This window comes from Podarcis muralis, chromosome 13 (genome assembly GCF_964188315.1).
Source record: "Podarcis muralis chromosome 13, rPodMur119.hap1.1, whole genome shotgun sequence".
NCBI lineage: Eukaryota > Metazoa > Chordata > Lepidosauria > Squamata > Lacertidae > Podarcis > Podarcis muralis.
In genome coordinates this window covers 26,865,814-26,885,296 of record NC_135667.1, presented here as the reverse complement: position 1 = coordinate 26,885,296, position 19,483 = coordinate 26,865,814, and the positions used below count along the sequence as shown (strand labels likewise).

The 19,483-nt window shown below is 45.4% G+C and overlaps 1 protein-coding gene across 1 annotated transcript in view; it reads left to right on the top strand.

Annotated features, from left to right (window-relative positions):
• LOC114582104 (uncharacterized) overlaps positions 1 to 19,483 on the top strand; it is a 43,857-nt gene that overhangs the window by 21,936 nt on the left and 2,438 nt on the right. Inside the window, exons 19-26 of the mRNA XM_077918292.1 lie at positions 350 to 487; positions 1,649 to 1,714; positions 3,421 to 3,555; positions 12,812 to 12,958; positions 15,013 to 15,177; positions 16,736 to 16,900; positions 17,843 to 17,989; positions 19,063 to 19,258. Of these exons, the coding sequence (XP_077774418.1) occupies positions 350 to 487; positions 1,649 to 1,714; positions 3,421 to 3,555; positions 12,812 to 12,958; positions 15,013 to 15,177; positions 16,736 to 16,900; positions 17,843 to 17,989; positions 19,063 to 19,258 (1,159 nt within the window). The remainder of the gene's footprint in view (positions 1 to 349; positions 488 to 1,648; positions 1,715 to 3,420; positions 3,556 to 12,811; positions 12,959 to 15,012; positions 15,178 to 16,735; positions 16,901 to 17,842; positions 17,990 to 19,062; positions 19,259 to 19,483) is intronic.

Here is a 19,483-nt window from a genome sequence, read left to right as displayed (position 1 = left end):
AATAAGCTCTAAGTTAGCCTTTGTATAAACTTTGTGGAAGCAAATCAAGATTGTCTAACCTCCTTGTGAACAATTTGGAATGAATGTTCAATAAAGACCAGCCATAGTCTAACGTCTGTGTAAGCTTTCTTCAAGCAAATCTGGATAAATGCTCAGTAAGCAGGTCACCTGGAAGCAACCTAAGAGAGGGAATTCTGCAAGGAATTAAGAAAACTCAGCATAACATGTTCCCATAATTGGGGTCCCTGGGATTCCTGGAGGGCATGGTGCTTGTTTAAAGTAATTTGCAGTCTGAGATGCAAATGTGGTCTTACTCCAACTCTCTCTTCCCCCCTTCTTTTCTATTCAGAAACAGGCTGTGTCTTCCCTTTTATCTATAAGGGGAAACCTTATGAAAGCTGCACCACCCTGGATAAACATGAAGGAAAAGCTTGGTGTGCCACCACCCCAGACTACCAAACTGGCTTGAAGTGGAGATTCTGCAACCGTAAGCAGATTGGGAGGGCAAATAAAAAATCAAGGGTGGAGTGGGGGTTGTTTATGTTCCTATTTGTAGGTCAGACTAAAGACCAGGTCGAAGTGTGGGTGCATGGAGCCTATGAGTTGAGACCATACAAAATCTTTACTTCTTACTTGGCATGGAAGTTAAGGCATTTGTCATGCCTTACAATTTCCTGGTGCTTTTGGAGCACAAGATTGTGCCTTAACTTTCATCTGAAACACAAGGGGTTTTTAAATCACTGAATAATGTTGTCATAGGTAGAAATTATGGGGAATGGCAGACTAAAAGTGTGAAACTTAAGTAGGGATGACAAAAATATACTAGTGAAAATAAAACAACCAATTTGTTATCTTAAGAGAAAGATACACTTTTCAAAATTGTGTATGCAGTCGTAGCTTGGAAGCCAAACACCTTGGCACTTGTACATTTTATTTCCCGAAATGCCACAAACCTGGAAGTGAGTGTTCCGGTTTGCGAACGTTCTTTGTTTTTGTTTTTTTAATAATATTTATTAGGCATTTCCAATTATAACAATATCAAAAACAAAACATCCCAATTTAGAGTCTTATTTTCCATATCATCTTTCCAGGACTTCCCCTCCCTCCCCCCTCTTGCATTCCAATTCTTACAAATAAGTTCAGCAATTTCTTATCCCAGATTTTAAACTTAGTGTCATTATCCCAATTTAAAAATATTAGCCCACCTCCTAAAATCGACTTAGTCCCTTCCACGCATTCTCCCCTTTAATATACATAATAGATTAAAATATAATAAAATAAAATGTAGTTTTACACCCTTTGGATTCCAAATTTCCCTCCCCCTTTCCCCGGTTGCGTCCCCAATATTTCTCGAGTCTGATGTCTTCCTGTAGCTCCATATTTTTTTTTTAAACCATAGTCCTTTACCAGTCATTTTTAATTTTGTATATCCAATCTTGGAAGGAGTCTATCTCGAAAGGGCCCATTTTTCCCATCCAGACTTTTTTATACTTGGGAGTGAAAACTCCAGTTTTACTTCTTTATACTTTTTCTGGATGTTCCAAATGTTCCCGCTTCCAGCTTTATCCAATTGTCGATTGTTCTTGTTGTTCTTGTTGATCTGTCTCCTCTTTTCCCCCTCCTTTTCTTTTCCTATTTTCCTGCACAGATGTTCCAATTCAGAAAGTCTCTAAATTCCTCTGCAAAGGCTCTGTTATTCAGGAACCAAACATCGGTAGATAAATCCATTGTCTGCTTTACATGTGTAAGCCTCTGTAGCCAAAATAGTGTTCCATTTCTGCAGTTTCCCAGGAGATAAAGAGTTCTGTTCAAATTCAGTGCTGACAACTTGTAATATCCCTCAGCTCCTCTAGGTGAATTGCAATAACTCAGTTCCCTTCCAGATCACAACCAGCAATCATAGTAACTTAGTATTCCTTGTTTTAAACATTCTAAATCCAAATTATAACAAATGTAACCGGTAAAGTCCTTACACCAAAGTTCTTTTTTGTTCTTCTGCTTTGACAGCTCTTTGACAGCTGTCAAAACCTCTCCTTGTCTTCTCCAGGCGCTCTAGCTAAAACGCTCCCAGGTTCCGTGGGGGGGTTGCTTTTTAATTCACTTCCACTATTCTCCTCCAGCTCAGTCTTATAATTTTCCATCGCGAAATTTAATAACTTTTTCAAAATAGGGTTGCACTCGATCTTAGATGTTAAGTCCTTTGCTTTAACTCCTCTACAACAGGGGGGGGGGGCTGACTTCCTTTTTACGCCCTCCCCGCTCGTTCCAAATTTTTTATAAATTTTGTCCTTTTTAATCCAAGTTCCAATTACTCACGGGTTATACTTTAAGTCCGAATTTCCAATGGAAGAAGTCAGCGCTCTCCGTCGAATGGCATGCGGCTTCGCTCGGCAGGGGAAGCGGATTACTCAAAGCACCACCCCCCTGTCACCCGTTCCGTAGCCTTTAAAAAGGCTCCTTCGCGGGTCGAGGGGGGGCTTAAAGGTGCCAGCCGAGTCACCATGTCCATGGGTTTCAGCGCCCATGGTTTTTGAGGGTCCCCGCGTCGCCGGCGCGGGAGGACCCAACCCCTGCCGAGCAGGCTCCCTCCGGAGCTCGGAGGGAGTCCGCCATTCGGCGATGGCGCCAACCCGGAAGTCCCCGGTTTGCGAACGTTCTTTGGAAGCCGAATGTCCGGCACGGCTTCCGCAGCTTCCGAATGGCTGCAGGAACTTCCTGCAGTCAATCAGAAGCCATGCCTTGTATTCCAAACAAGGTAGAACTGTACAGTGGTACCTCAGGTTACATACACTTCAGGTTACATACGCTTCAGGTTACAGACTCTGCTAACCCAGAAATAGTGCTTCAGGTTAAGAACTTTGCTTCAGGATGAGAACAGAAATCATGCTCCGGTGGCGCGGCAGCAGCAGGAGGCTCCATTAGCTAAAGTGGTGCTTCAGGTTAAGAACAGTTTCAGGTTAAGTACGGACCTCCAGAACGAATTGAATACTTAACCCGAGGTACCACTGTACTTTCTTTCAATTATCCACCCCCTTTAACAATCCTGCTCCTGAGGTAATTTAAATAATAAACCAAAGGGCTCTCCACATTCCCTCCCTTCACGGGGCTGGGGGGTTTCTTCTTTTCCTTAGAAGAATCTTTCCCCTCCAGACTAGATTTGAGTCCCAAGTATGCTCTTCCTTTCTAGCTCCTACTTTTCCTGGCTCAACCTCTGCCTCCCAGTAAAATTCTGGTCTATTCCTCCTACAAGACACCACACTCTGTCCTTCACAATACACTCAATACAAGTCCTTAACCTGAGGTACCACTGTATTAGGAGAAATTTGCACTTAAACAGTGAGAGTAACCAAAATTGATAGATTTGCCCATCCCTCAGGTTAACCTCTTCAATCCGCTTTTTCTTTCTTTCTTTCCATTCAGAATTGGACTGCGTCTTCCCCTTCATCTTTCGTGGCAAGTCATACGACAGCTGCACCAAAGCAGGACGCTCAGATAAAAGGAGCTGGTGTTCCCTCACTAGCAATGCTGACACTGACAACAGATGGATTCTGTGCTGATTCAAGCAGAGGAAGTTCAGGTGGGGATGGATCACAGTGGAACTGAGGGATGCTTCCAGACAAGCAGAGATGAATTGGCAGTAAAGTCTAGTAGCAGACATGTCATGTGGGGTTGCTGGTTCATGTGTTTTGTCTCATGTGTAGGACGAGGCAAAGAGATTTTATCTTAACCCACATGCTGAGACTCTTCCTATATATTTAGCTCTCTTTTCAGTTTGTTTCCAAAGGAGCTGACTAACCAACTACCTGGTCTTGCTGAGATGTTTGTAGTTTTAGTTTGGATGTTCCTGACTCTGAATGATGAGGATGTCAACAAAAAAGAAGACCAACAAATGAACCAAGTCCAGCTGTCTTTTTCCTACTTTGATGAGTTTTGTAGCTGGGAATAAAAAATCTCTCAGACTTCCAATCTGTATGCCTTCTCCTTCTACCCCCCCTTCCACTTTGATCTTTCTGAAAATCTTCCTGTCCAAGGTGTTTCTTAGCAGTTGTGGTGTGCAACAACCCTAGTGCAGGAGAAAGCAGGCTTGAAGCTTGCATATTCTACTAAAAGTGATCCACCAACTGGAGTCAGATGCAAAAGTCTGACTTACTTAGAATTAAAGAGCATGGTGCTTCTGAGCTACTGCTCAGAACTGAGCTGGGCTCAGTCTTTTCACTCAAAATCTGCTTTCCCAGCATTCTACATTTCAACAATCGAAGGAGCAAGGTGAGGAGTCATTTCATTGTCCTTATTGTTAAAACAACTCTGAGAGCCACATATCCTTGCTGATCTACTGCATATCAACCAGACACCTGTCATTAGATCTGCTCATCCTGACCCACCCATCATTGCTGCCTTGCACTTACCCTGTATAAAGCAGAGACAAAGGACTGAGTTCTCACATGCCTGCTCCTTACTTAAGGACCACCACAATCAGTTATGGACTTTAGATTCATAATTCTGATAAAGGAGTTGGCATGGGAATCTATTGTTGTTTGGTATTAAACCATTGCTGGCTTAGAGATGAACTACTTCTGAATACTGGACTGGAAATAGTTGGCTAGAATATCCTTTTCAATGTGGCACCTATTACACGTGCATTTGCTCAGTGCAAAGGAACAGCTGACACTCTCCTTTGTTCTCAGCAGTGATTGCTAGGAAGGAACAGAAGTAGCTTTCTAAGTTGATGATGTGAAGCACACTTAAGATAGAAACACTTGAGGAATTCAGCTTATTTGAATTCCTATGCAAAATCACCTTTTCTCCAAGTATTGGGAAGCTTTAGGAGCAATGCTACCAAGTTTTCCATTTGGTGGGAGACCACTGGGATTGTGAATTCAGCTGCTTCTTCGGAAGTGAGGTTGAAAGATATTCAGGGGTACAAGAACTGGGGGGATAGCGTGGAAAAAAGTTACCATCACCAGCCTGGCATCAGTTCTGGGTGAAATGTAACCTTGTATCTCCACCAACAATGAATTTCCTAAGGAGCTATTTAACACACCTTCTGTGACCTCATAAATGATTGGAGTCAGCCAATCAGGAATCAGTGGGTATAAGCACAGTGTGACATGTTATGATGTCATAATCCAACAGCCAGTGTATAGGCATAACTGTAGACAGAGTAGGAAAGGCAGTTCCCTTTAACAATTCAACCTGTTTGCCTTGATTGGAACACATATGTAGCCAGTCTCAGTGATGTAGTGTGGGGAATGCCAGAGAGGCCACGGTCCCTGGCACACAATTTTTGAGGGGGCATGAACCAGGTGACCCCCATGTAGGCACCCCCAGTGCAGAACAGCTCAGTGCTTCTTACTGCCTGCCAAGGGCCGCATTAACTGGCTGGGCTCCCCCTGCACGGGAGGGCAGGCAGCTCATCACAGCCCCACTTTGCTCTAGTGGGGGTGGGGTTGCTCTGGCAGCCTTGGCGTTGTGGGCTCGGCTGGCACACTCTGCCTGGCAGGTGCGCGTGCCCCAACTGCTAGCAATCAATGCTATGCCACTGGCCAGTCTATATGAAGGTAGTAGAAGTCACCCACTATTACAACATTTCAAATGCGTCCTTGATTTCATTCTTTAAAATAATAGCACCTGGTTTTCAGCAGCTTACTGCCTCTGATAGTGGAGGCAGAACATTGCCATCATGCCTAGTAGCTACTGAGAGTTAGACAAATTCATGAAGGATAAGGCTATCTTATAAATCCATTCAAGTTGCTGGCCATCACTACATCTCATGCGAGTGAATCACATTATTTGATTATATGCTATGTGAATGAATACTTCATTTTTGTGTGTCCTGACTCTTCCAACATTCAGCTTCAGCGCATGTTCCTGTGTTCTGATATTATAGAAAGAAACACACTTTCTCACCTTTCTCTACTACTTCTGAGCAGACACGCTTAGGGTTTTTCTGACATGGAACCATTTCTTCACAACTTGCATAACCGGACTCTTATATTCCCATGACACCAGTTGACAGATCCTTGGAGAATGATGAAAAATTGAAAACCCTCCAAGAACTGGTCAGTGCCAGATCCCATCACTTCTGGCATTTACCACGTCCTGGTAAACATTCACTTATCACCTGGCACAGCAATTCAAAGTTCAGTTATGAAAGAGAACTAGTTACATAATTATGTGATCTGTGGGAGGGGGCATTGGGGAAGAAGGCCCATTTCCACAAAAAGTTGGGAAAGAGCCTCTTTTGTAGGAATCTTACCATGCCTCAAATATGCACGAGGGAGAAATTAATCCACTTTGAATTTTAAATCGAAATTACCTAGTATGCACTCCCTGGGGTAGGGTGCTTTTCTAATGTCTCTAATACATTTTATCCTGCACTGTAAATAGCAGGTTGTGGCAGGGTGGATTTAGATTGGTATAATGGTTTTGGTGGAAAGGATTAATAGAACTTTCCCTATTTAGAGTTTTGGATGGTATGAGAGATCCAGTCACAGACCTCTGGGTTCACCAGTGGTTTGGTTTATAATAGGGTCCCCAAATGCACACTGGTACATTATGGTCTTTACTGATCTTCTAAAAAACCAATAAAGAGTTGGGCTGCCAAATTTCCATAGTGAGGGCACCACACCTTAACCCTCACCCAGGCCCTGTACCAGCCACTCCCCATGCCATCCATTGGTTGAGTGCAGTGGGGCAGCCTGTCAAACACACAAAGTCTGGCCCCATGAGGTGGAACCTTATGTTTTCAGAGTTCCAACTCTTGGGATGAGCCTATATACATTCGGACTGCAGATACAACCTGTAACACATGGACAGTGGTGTGGGGAGGGTGGTGTGAGTCACAATAGGAGGGATGGGGTGAGTGAGCCAGCTCCTCCTGCTCCTCTCACTCATGAAATTATCACTGCTTGTTTTGGGTCACCTGTATAAGTCTTGTTATCACAACTTTTTCTGCATTAGTGAACAAAGACACCCTATCTTCCATAGAATTATCTACAAAAGTTACCGGTCGATTACCTTCTAAGCGTGGCTTTTGTTCTGTTTGACAGCAGTGATAAACCCTGTTTCAAGAGCTTCTTCGTAGGTAGTTAGCCCATGTTCCTTCTGAGAATTTAACTCTTCCCTCCTATGTATGCACTGACTCCCAAAAAGTGAGATAGAGCAGGTATCTTAGCAGTTTGGAGAACAGTTAGGAAAACCTCCCATTTGCTCTCCAGTCCCACTGTACCTTAGTGCAGTTGAGTTATTTTTAATCTGAGGCAGAAATATCCTACAAACCTCTCTCCCTGTCTCTGGTTGTGAAAATACAACAGTAATAAAATTAAATAGGTAACAATTTGTTGCCCTTTCATAAACCTTAAAATCAGCTGCCCGAGGCAGGCACCTCACTACTGGCAGGGCTGGCCCTGGGTGTTCTTTAGGGTCTGGATATAGCACCCAATAAAACACCATTCCCATAGGCTGGACAAACAATGAAACTTCTATACGATTGGTGGTTTTCTTCTAATGCATGATTGTATAACACACCATTCCCATTGGTTGGACAAACAATGGAACTTCTATATGATTGGTTGCTTTGCTCTAATGTGTGATTGGTTTGTGTAACAGCAAGGTCTGATTGGACAGTGGGGTTCTTGGGGCCAGTTGAACAGTTAGAAAATTCAGATGGGAAACATGGTGAACTTGCTGAGAGGTGTAAGAATCGGGGGGAAAGTGAGTAAGAAAGGCGCTGCTTCAGAAATGTCTTTAAGTAATAATAACTCTGGGCAGCTCCCAACAGACTGAAAACAGAATCAAACATCAAACATTAAAAACTTCTCTAAACAGGGCTGCCTTCAGATGTCTTCTAAAAGTCAGATAGTTGTTTATTTCCTTGACATCTGATGGGAGGGCATTCCACAGGGCGGGTGCCACCACCGAGAAGGCCCTCTGCCCAGTGGCGTAGCGTGGGTTGTCAGCACCCGGGGCAAGGCAAGTAATTTGCGCCCCCTAACCCGTGGATTTGCGCCCCCTAACCCGTGGATTTGCGCCCCCTAACCTGTGGATTTGCCCTAACCCCAGATGTTGCGCCCGGTGCGGCCGGCCCCCCCTGCACCCCCCACGCTACGCCACTGCCTCTGCCTGGTTCCCTGTAACCTCACCTCTCACAGTGAGGGAACCGCCAGAAGGCCCTCGGAGCTGGATTTCAGTGTCTGGGCAGAACGATGGGGGTGAGTATTGTTATATTTATATTCTACTTTCCCCCCAGGATCTCAGGGTAGAGTACTTGGTCTCCCTTCTTTATCCTCACAACAACCCTGTGAGGTAGGTAGGTAGTCTGAGAGATAGGGACTGGCCCAAATGAGCTTCAAGGTCACCCCAAATCCCACTGAATGCAAGGAGATTTGGGACTAAGTAACATATGTATCATTTATATGTGTCATTTTTGGATTTGTGGCTTATCTTTTGAATGGTAAATAGCAGGCACAGCCACTCCCCCTTCAAAAAATTAGAATCAGAACCACAGCATGTTGGGAGAGAGGGATTAATCCATTTTGCCCCTGCAATTGTCACAATAACAACAAAAAGGCTGTCCCAGAGGAATGCTTCAATTGATGTCAATCATGGTAATGGAAAATTAATAACAAAACCTTGGACTAAGTGACCAGTATATACATATTATTTCATAATAATTAAGGACTTTAATAGTACACTGTTGTTCTTTGCAACCATCATTATTAACCTTGAGTGAGCTTGTGGGGGCAGAGGAATAAATTCTCTGTTTTGGGACTCTCACAGTAGATTTGGCAGATTGCTTTGGAAAGGGCAATGAAGAGATAACAGGAACTTGAAGAGTTTATTTCCGTGGCCACCTCACCCAATGATACCTGTTGCCTGGTAGGAAGCAAGACAAAACAAGCACCAGTCAGACACCAGTTCTCCAGCGCATGGTATTACCTGAAGCAGGTGGCAGAGTGAGGTGATGAGCAGTTGTGAAGTGTTAAGAGGACAGAGTTGTGTGTGTCACATGGCCTGGACGGTGGTGGAGGCCTTGGGAACTGAGTGGGGATGGAAGCACTGGGAGGGAAGGCAAAGCAAGAGTGAAGAGGTTCCATGAATACCTCTACGGCAGGACTTTTGACCTCATCACTGACCACAAGCCGCTCCTGGGCCTCCTCGCCGGTAATCGTCCAACTCCACCGGTCCTCTCGCCACGCATGCTGCGATGGACTGTTTTCCTGGCTGCCTACCACTACCGGCTTGTCCATCGCCCGGGGAAATCAATGGGCCATGCCGACGCCCTCAGCCGTTGCCCTCTTCCAGCGTTTGTGGAAGACCCGGCTCCTGCTTCATCGCTCCTCCTAATTGAGGATCTTTCGGCAGCGCTTGTATCGGCTGCCACTGTGGCCTCCGCATCTGCCCAGGATTGCACCATCAGCCGTGTGCTCAACTGGGTGTGGAGGGGGTGGCCACAAGGGCCTTTTGCATTGGAGTTCCAATCGTTCGCAACCAGACAACATGAACTCTCGGCTCATTGCGGCTGTCTGCTGTGGGGAGACTGCGTCGTGATTCCCCAAAGACTCCGTCAACGCGCCCTAGAGGCTCTGCACGTTGGCCACCTGGGAATCATCAAAATGAAGGCGTTGGCTTGGTGTTACGTCTGGTGGCCTAACATGGACGATGCCATCACTGGCTGGGTGTCCGCCTGTCAAGCGTGCCAAGAATCAAGGCCTGCACCACCGGCAGCTAAGGGACACACCTGGGAGATGCCCAAGACACCCTGGTCGAGGGTGCACATTGATCTGGCCGGCCCCTTTCACGGCCGGATCTTTATGGTAGTGGTGGACGCCTATTCCAAATGGCTGGAGGTGGCCCTGATGCCCTCCACCACTACCGAGGCCGTCATCCGGGTGCTGCGAGGCCTCTTTGCGACGCATGGGTGTCCTGATGTCCTTGTCTCCGACAATGGACCGCAGTTCACGTCAGGCACTTTTGAGCGGTATCTTTTGGGACTGGGCATCCGCCATGCCCTAACGGCACCATTTCATCCATCCAGCAATGGGCAAGTGGAGAGAATGGTGCGCTCGGCAAAACAGGCACTGGTGCGCCTGGACCGGGGAGACTGGCATGAGCGGGTCACCGAATACTTGTTCGTGCAACACATCACCCCTCCTGCGGCCACAGGGCGGAGTCCTGCCGAACTGCTTATGGGCCGCCGCCTCAGGTCCCCGCTCGACCGGCTGCACCTGGACTTTGCCGTGGCCGAACCCCCAGGCTGTGCCAATGCGTCACGGTCATTTGTTCCAGGAAACCAGGTCTTTGCCCGGAACTCTGTGGGGGACATTCCTTGGGTGCCAGTCACAGTAGTGGAAGTCACTGGACCTCGCTCGTACCAGGTGGCACTTGAAGACGGATGCTTGTGGCGCCTGCACATAGACCAGCTTAGGCGCAGGGTTGGGGACTTGGACACTACCGTGGTGCCCCCAACTGCACTCGTGGCTCCGGAAGAGACACTTACAGATGGTGAGGCTCCACTTCTCTCGCAAACTGCCAGCGTGGAGCCGAACCAAGCCACTTCAGAGGGTCTGCCAGACTTACCACAGACTCAGACCACTCCACTTGCGGAGGCTCCACCCACAGCAGCGGATCCAGGGGACTTTGTTTCAGCGCCACCTAGGGTCGCACCACAGCCTCAGCAAGAATTGGGTGGCCCCCCAGACTTGGCTACCAGTCCCCAGTGGTCAGGCAGAGTTTCCAAGCACCCAACTTATTTAAAGGACTATGTTGTTGGACATGTATCACCGTCTAAGTATGGTCTAAGTATGTGAAATGTAACCGATATGCTGGCTAGATCAGCAGCAATTTCCAGGTCATTGTGTTTAGCTCTCAGGGATGAAAACTTCACTTGTTAGTTTCAGTCTGTGTAGCCTCTGTTAAAGAGATAGGAGCAGGCAATGGCAATTTTCTTCCCTTTAGCCATTTGGCAATCCCAAGCAAAAGCTTTTTCCTGTACTGTATCAGCTCGTGCAGAAGTGAAGCAAAAATGGGAGCGGTCTAATGCTGTTTGAAAAGGTCAGGTTTAACATAGCAGGGTTTTGAACATCTCCTTCTGTTGTAGTTGTGGGAGGAAGATGTGGCCGGGCAGGGCCTATATAAAGAGTGAGCATGATGTGGTTTCTTCACGCCTGTCAGATTCCCTGACTGAGAGTAGAGATGGCTCCTGTCATAGCTTTCCTCACACGCACCTGGGCTCTCCTGCCACTACTTGTGGCATCTGAAGGTAAGAACCATTCCACCTGTCAATTCTTTGGCCCCTTTCTGCTGGGTTGGTGTGTGTGTCCTTTTACTTTCTTATTTATTTAATGAGATTTATACCACTTAATCATGAAAGCCTCTAAGTGGTTTACATAAAATATGCATTAATATTATTGATAAAATAAATACTGAAAATAAGCCACCCTATTCCCCCCATAAAGCCAAGAGTTTTAAAAAATATGCATTATGAAACACATATTACTGTAGTTTTCTGTGTATAACATGCCCCTGTGTATAAGACGCCACCTATTTTTGGGTACTCAAAATTAAGAAAATGCACTATGCACTATCCATGTATAAGACGACGCCTTCTTTTAAACTTCAAGAATGTAGGAAAATGTATAGTCTTATACACAGAAAAATATGGTCTATATTACATCATATCAAATGGGATTACCTGTATGGGCAGACTTGCTTAAGCATTTTTTTAAAAAAAGCTGGTGCCAAAAAGTGTACATCAAAAGTGCCTAATATCATGGATCTAGTTACAGATCTGAAGAAGTGTGCATGCACATGAAAGCTCATACCAATAACAAACTTAGTTGGTCTCTAAGGTGCTACTGGAAGGAATTCTTTTATTTAATATCACGGAGTCCTACTTTCAACAAAGCCCTTGCAGTTGATTTATCTTTTATTTTTGTATTGAATATTAAAACACACAAATTGACATATTGAAAAACGACAGATTACCGGTAATTACATAACTAGTAATGTTATCATAATCGGGCATGCTGAGGAAATAAGTAATTTGCCATCCAAATAAAACACCATGTCTCTGTCCCCCCCCCCCCAATTCCACATCTGATCCATTACATCAAATAAAGCTCTCTGTAACTCAGGTTATCATGGTCCACCCAGTATTTTACAAAGGAGCCCCATATTAAATAAAAAGTGATATTTCCTTCTTCCAAGAAAAGGGGCTTCTCCTTATTTATTGAAACCTGCACAGTAGCAAACAATGTTCCTAGATTTTAGCCAATTCATCACTGACATTTTTTAATACTGAAACCAAAGCAAAGCAAAACAGAAGCACCTGGGTCAAAATAAATTCTGGCAAAGTTGATTGATTTTTTTTTTTGCCACTGGGGTGCTTTTTTTTTGCTCCCACACCCAAATGAAAGGTGTGGAAGAAAGTGGAAGAAAGGTTATATATAACAAGTAGTTTAACCAAATTAACCAAATTAGTAAAGTATGCTGCCGTTGAATGCTCCCCTGCAGTGTGCATGCCAGGCCCTAAAGGGGTCCATAGTGCACCATGCATTTTTGTACACATTATTCAGTTAGAGAATTCCACTGCAAAATTTGGAGACATGAGAATTTTGAAGGCACATTGTTTTGAAAAGTGTGAATTTGGTAGATTTGCCTTTAAATGAGAACTGAATCAAACCTAGCTCCTGGACACCCAAGGAACATCCATGACAGATGGCCATCTCTTCTGTATTTTTCTTTTCACACAGTTTCTGCTGAGTGTGGTGCAACTTTCCTTATTTTCCCTTCCCCTTTGTCTCCCTTCCAGCCCCTCCAGGCTGTGTTCTCCCCTTCCTTTTCAATGGCAGATACTACTCTTCGTGCACCACTGATGGCAGCCCTGACCAACAGCTGTGGTGTGCCACAACTGAAAACTATGACAAGGATCGTAAATTGAAGCCATGTGCTCTTAGAGGTGAGAGGCATACAGTCCTTCCGGTAACATTCATTTGCGTGTTAATATGTCGTCCTGCAGACTATGTTTATTTACACACTGAAGTGTTCTATGAGTTGAAATCGATCCAAAAAGGTCCTAGCAGGGCTGGCCTGCTCATGAGGTAGACGGAAGCAGCAACCTCAGGCAGTGGAATCCAATGGGGGTGGCAATCCTATGGCTAGCAAGCATCACCAGCAGGCCAGTGGGACAGGGATTCCCCTTACTCTACCACCACCACCTCTCCCTCCTCCTCTTAAAGATGTTATTCCATTTTCTGAGCTTGCAAAAAGTCCTCTTGCACCATCCTAAAGGGAGTTCTAATCCTCACAATGTCCAGGAATGCTCATTGCCCCCTCTTCAAATTAGCTCCTTTGGGCAGTTGCCCATTTGCCCTCTTGTAAATATTCCTCCGATGGAACATTTGTTCTGATCTGTTTGTGGGGAGGTTATACAACAGCAAGCATTCATGCTGATTTGCTTGCACAACATTTACAGTGGTACCTCGGGTTACATACGCTTCAGGTTACATACGCTTCAGGTTACACACTCTGCTAACCCAGAAATAGGGGACGCGGGTGGCACTGTGGGTAAAAGCCTCAGCGCCTAGGGCTTGCCGATCGAAAGGTCGGCGGTTCGAATCCCCGCGGCGGGGTGCGCTCCCGTTGTTCGGTCCCAGCGCCTGCCAACCTAGCAGTTCGAAAGCACTCCCGGGTGCAAGTAGATAAATAGGGACCGCTTACTAGCGGGAAGGTAAACGGCGTTTCCGTGTGTGGCTCTGGCTCGCCAGAGCAGCGATGTCACACTGGCCATGTGACCCGGAAGTGTCTCCGGACAGCGCTGGCCCCCGGCCTCTTGAGTGAGATGGGCGCACAACCCTAGAGTCTGTCAAGTCTGGCCCGTACGGGCAGGGGTACCTTTACCTTTTTAACCCAGAAATAGTCTTCAGGTTAAGAACTTTGCTTCAGGATGAGAACAGAAATCATGCTCTGGCGGTGCGGTGGCAGCAGGAGGCCCCATTAGCTAAAGTGGTGCTTCAGGTTAAGAACAGTTTCAGGGTAAGTACGGACCTCCAGAACGAATTAAGTACTTAACCCAAGGTACCACTGTATATGTCTTACCATTAGACATTTGTTTATCCCAGACTGTTCAGGGCATTTCTCTGCCACTTTACTACTTGTAAAAGTATGTATGTATGTATGTATGTATGTATGTATGTATGTATTTTAAAGAGGCTTTAAGCTACTTCAACTGTGCAAACCTGAATTCCTGATGTGGACATGAATCCCTCCTGCAAGATATTTTGCTCTGGAGGTGACCAAAAAGATTAACAAAGTTCATTACAGTCTCAATCTCATCCTATTGTTAAGAAGAGCAGCTTTGCAGGGAGTGATTAACCATCTTCCTACTCCAAATTGCTCACCATTAGCTGTTTTCCCCTCTTGCAGTGTTGATACTGCATATCGGCCCATGCAAACATGTTTGAACGTGTGTGTGTGTCTAGGCAATATGGAGATAGGGGTCAACATACTCTATCACTGCTTTTCTGCTCTCAGTCACTCTACTCAAATGTGCCTCCCCCAGTAAAGGGGCAATGACACATTTATACTTTTGTGTAACATATAGTAACCCTCTGACCTCCCTATTCAGGAAGTAAATAGGTTTAATTCTCGTTAATGATACGTATCTGTGAGGCAGTGTCTATATAAGCACTATGTGTCTTTGCCTGAGTGGTTGGATTTCAATCCCAGCAGGCAAAGGAAATGGGGTTTGGTGGTGGGCAGTTGATCAGCAGCATATACAGATCCTGAAGCCTTTGTCTGCCTGGTTTGATTTGTCTTGCCTACCTGTCAAAATAGCCCACAGTGTTTGGGGCAGGTAAGAATCTGGCTGCTGGCTGCATCCAGTTCCCTGCCCCTGCGATAGGGTGTGACTATTTTTTTAAAAAAGGATAATATAAGAAAGAAGCAAGAAAAGCGTTACTAATGATTTATTGGCATAAACATGCACAAACTCTGTTTTTGTCTTTTGCCTAGAATATGGAGGCAACTCGAATGGAGCAGAATGTGTTTTCCCCTTCAGCTACAAAGGCCATACTTACTACACCTGCACTAACAAATTCGAAATAAAAGGGCGCTACTGGTGTGCTACAACAGGAAGCTATGATAAGAACAAGCAGTGGAGCTTCTGTGCTGACACCAGTATGTAAACTGGGGGCCTGTTGGATTAGAAGCCAGGGTTGGGTTGCGTCACAGGGCTTGGAAGATGGTTGGTTGTAGATTAAGCACAATGAATGATTTTTTTGGGGTACACATTACTGAGAATATTCCCTTGTAAATTCCATTCTCTGCAAATGCTCTTTGTAAACTCTCCTTTGCTTTGCTTTCACTTTGACATCAGCATCAGCATTGGCCAGGCAGTCACATTACAAAATGGAAGTGTGAAATTAAGGGTGTCAGAGCCACCCAAAATTAAGCAGTTTTTCCATTTATTTTAGTGGGTGGATTACAGACCCTCCAAGTGTCACTATTTTCCAGGGAAAGTCCTAGATTTACAGAAGCCATTCTGGTTTTTTATTTGATCTGCTCCTGGAATGCCCCGCTTTTCCTTAGGGTGTCCCTATTTTCATTGGAGAAATGTTGGAGGGTTAGGCATATGTTTAATTTTCTCCCATTGGAATCAATGGAACATGAGCGGCAATCCTATACACACTGTTTTGGGAGTATTTTTCTTTATTTACTTAAAACATGTTTTACCCCATGCTTGATTGAAGAGGGGTGTGTGGTAAAAGCTTTCAGAGTGGCTTGCAACAGTCAATAGTCAGATTATCAGTGCGGAGCAGTGGCATTGCAGGGGGGGGGCAGTTTGCCCCAGATGCCATCCCTGGGGCGTGTGTGATGAACCCCCCAGTGGATCAATGCAGCACCACTCACATCCCCCCTGTAGGGTGGATCAGTCCTGCGCCAGTCGCACTCCAGGCGGCGGATGCGATGGCGGGGGGTGGGGGGTGATGGAGCCAATAGCTACACCCCAGTGCAGAGTCCCTGCAATTCTTTCTCTCCTTCTGCTGTACCAGAGTTGAGGATTCCACCTCCATCTGAGGGCCACATTCCCTTCTAGGTAACGTTCCCAGGGCCACACGGTAGTGATGAGAGGAGTCAGAAGGAAAAGTGAGCACAGCAAAGAATGTCCATATTACCTTACACTTACACAGCCCTCTCTGTCCTTCATTCAGTCATGCAAGAAGCGTTATCAGAGTTCAAGGACACATTCTAGCTATCCCAAAACACTCAAGGAGGGGTCAAAGCAGGGCTGGTGAGCAGTGACACTAGGGAGGGAGTATGACCTGGGGAAAGGCCTGGGGGTGCATTCAGTCCCCAGCCCTGAAGTTCCCCAGCCTTGTTTTATAGTCTGATTGACCTAAAAGGGACTTACCTCTGAGCAGATATGCATAGACAGGGCTTCTTTTCAGCCGGAACGTGGTGGAACTCAGTTCTGGCACCTCTCAGGTGGGCTCCATTGCCATTATAAGAGAACATGGGAGGCTTACATGGTGAGTTCTGGCATCTCTTCTTCTAGAAAAATAGCACTGTGCATAGGATAGCATTTTTAAAACTTTAGATGGATGGTGATGTGGGTAGTTGTTCCATGATTTAATCAGGCATAGGAATCTGATTGCTGAGCGCATTCAGCAGGACAAAGAAGCATTGTGGGTTATTAAGGAAGCTCCTCCTTCTCTCTCTTCTCCACTTCTTCCAGGACTAGATGCAAATTTAGCTACAGGGCCCTGCAGGTTCCCTTTCGTCTTCCAAGGCAAGTGGTACAAAGCTTGCACAACAGATGGGAGATTCGATGGGAAGCTCTGGTGCTCTCTTGTCACCAACTACGATGAAAATCCGACGTGGGCATACTGTGAACCCTCAAGTAAGCAAAATAGGGAAATATGTGGGAAAGGCTGTTCAGGGTGACAGACCAGAAATGTTTCTCTTCCTTGTCCCAAATAAGGGCTGAACACCTGGCCATCATCATCATCATTATTATTAATTATTGCATACCTGTCCTTCACGATGAAGTCCCAGGCCAGGTTAAAAGTAGGGTTGGTCCTCACAATATTGGCTGAATTCAGGAAGTACTTTATTCAACCCAATTAAACTGGAAAATCATGGGAGTTATGTGCTATAATTTTCCCCATGGTTTTTATGTAACAAACTACCTCCACGCATGTGATGAAATCTGGGGCTGTATTTCTGAATCCAATTCTTTCCTGGCCTTGAGAGAAAAGAAGCACACATGAGGATTAAGGGCTGATGACCCGTCTGATGGCACACACTGTTGTGGGACACAATGTGAACGAAATCTAGTGCAACATGCAGTAATATCCCTCAGGAAGACACCGTTCCATAACTCTACAGGTAATGCAGTGTACAAAGAATGTTGGGAAAGGGACAGAAGTGCCAACATTGTAAACAGGAAACCGAATACAATAATTCCCACATCTGAATGCACATTATATCTAAGGTGTCATTTTATAATAAAATCCTACTGCAATCAATGAGACAAATTCGTGACTTAAGTGGATTTCAGTGGTACCCGAGTACAACTGACATAACCTGGATTCAATCCATTTCATCTATCTATCTATCTATCTATCTATCTATCTATCTATCTATCATCTATCTATCTATCATCTATATCATCTATCTATCTATCTATCTATCTATCTATCATCTATCTGCAGAATTTGGCCAATTCCCCTTACAGCTGGCTAGCATGCACACAAAATGCAACGGAATATGAATATCACACCAATCCCCTATTTATGTTGCTTCAGTTAATGACTCACCTCTCCACTCTGTTTCTCTTCAGAACCTGCCTCCTGCGTCTTTCCCTTCAAGTTTAGGAACAAGTCATACTCCTCGTGCACCAAAGAAGGAAGTTTTGATGGGCAGCTGTGGTGTGCCACAACTCCAGACTATGACAAAGACAGCAGTTGGAAAGGATGTTCCCTCCAAGGTAGAGTCCTGAGCTGATTGCCTGGCTGCTGCCGGCTTCACCTCCTATTTATGCGACTGGCCCCACCTCCGGCAGTGCTAAATGACTGAGGTTTGGCGGGAACCTCCAAAGAATAGCACTGAGAGGCAGGCCAGCCCAAGCAGCCGGTAGGTCCCCAGGATCCTGCAAAGGGCGTAAGTTGTAAGTTGTGAGCGCTCATTTTGGGCCTAGTTTGTGGTGCAAACCACCCTTTGATGAATATTCATCATGGCAGTGCAGAATCTATCAACTGAGTATGTAACATCTGGGTTTTCATCTTGAAGTAGCAGGGAGGTATAAGGTTGTTCTGTATGACCTGGGAATTTATGTTGTATAGGCAAGATCAGGCATAGGCAAACACGGCCCTCCAGCTATTTTGGGACTACAATTCCCATCATCCTTGACCACTGGTCCTGTTAGCTAGGGATGATGGGAGTTCTAGTTCCAAAACATCTGGAGGGCCAAGTTTGCCTATGCCTGGACAACGTGAACCTAGCTTGTACATCTGTATAGTATTGGCAGTGAAAAAATACATGTTCTGTTGTTTCCAGTTGCCCAGAGCCATATGGGCATTAATCTGCTCCTTGTATGGTGTCTTCCTAAAGTGGCCTTCCTGGATGGTGACTCTGCAGATCACAGGATTTAAAATGAGTTTTAATTGGATATAATTGCAATCCCACAAAATGTAGCGATGACCACCAACGTGGCTGGCTTTAAAAAGGGGGTTAGACAAATTATGGAGAATAAGGCTCCCAGAGACTACCAGCTACAATGGCAGTGTTCCACCTCCAATGCCTGTGTTTAGTAGCTGCTGTGAATCGGAAGTGGGGAGGTTCCTGTTGCACTCATTTCTTGTATGGGCTTCCCATAGGCATCTTGCTGGCCACTGTGGAAACAGGATGTTGGAGGAGGTGGGCCTTGGCCTAATTCATTAAGTGTCTGTCTTTATCTAGTCCTTGAATGCAGAGGCATTGCCCATATCCTTCATACAGTCCTCTTTGACAACACGACAAAACTCTACGGCATGTTATTTTTTGTGTCCCCCCTGTCTGCAGAGTATGGAGGGAACTCAAATGGCCAGCCCTGCTGGTTCCCTTTCACCTTCAACAACCAGACATTTGATGCCTGCACCAATGAGGATGACAACGGCGAGAAGAATGGGGGATACTGGTGTTCCACTACTCCAAACTACGATGAGCAAAAGCTATGGAGCTTCTGTGCTGACACAAATTTGAGAAGTGGGGAAGTTTTATTACCAGGTTAGCAGAAAGCTGCCCAGGTGGGGGTGTAGGAGAAAGTTGGTTTCAGACATGCAGCCTGATCTTATGCATGTTTACTTGGAAGCCCATGCCGCCAAGCAGATTTTGATCCTAATGTGTTGAAGTAATATGCTGTAGGCTGCAATTCAATGCACAGTTATTTGGGAGCAAATAACTTCTAAATAATCAGAAGTATTATTAAGATAGCTTCCTAGCC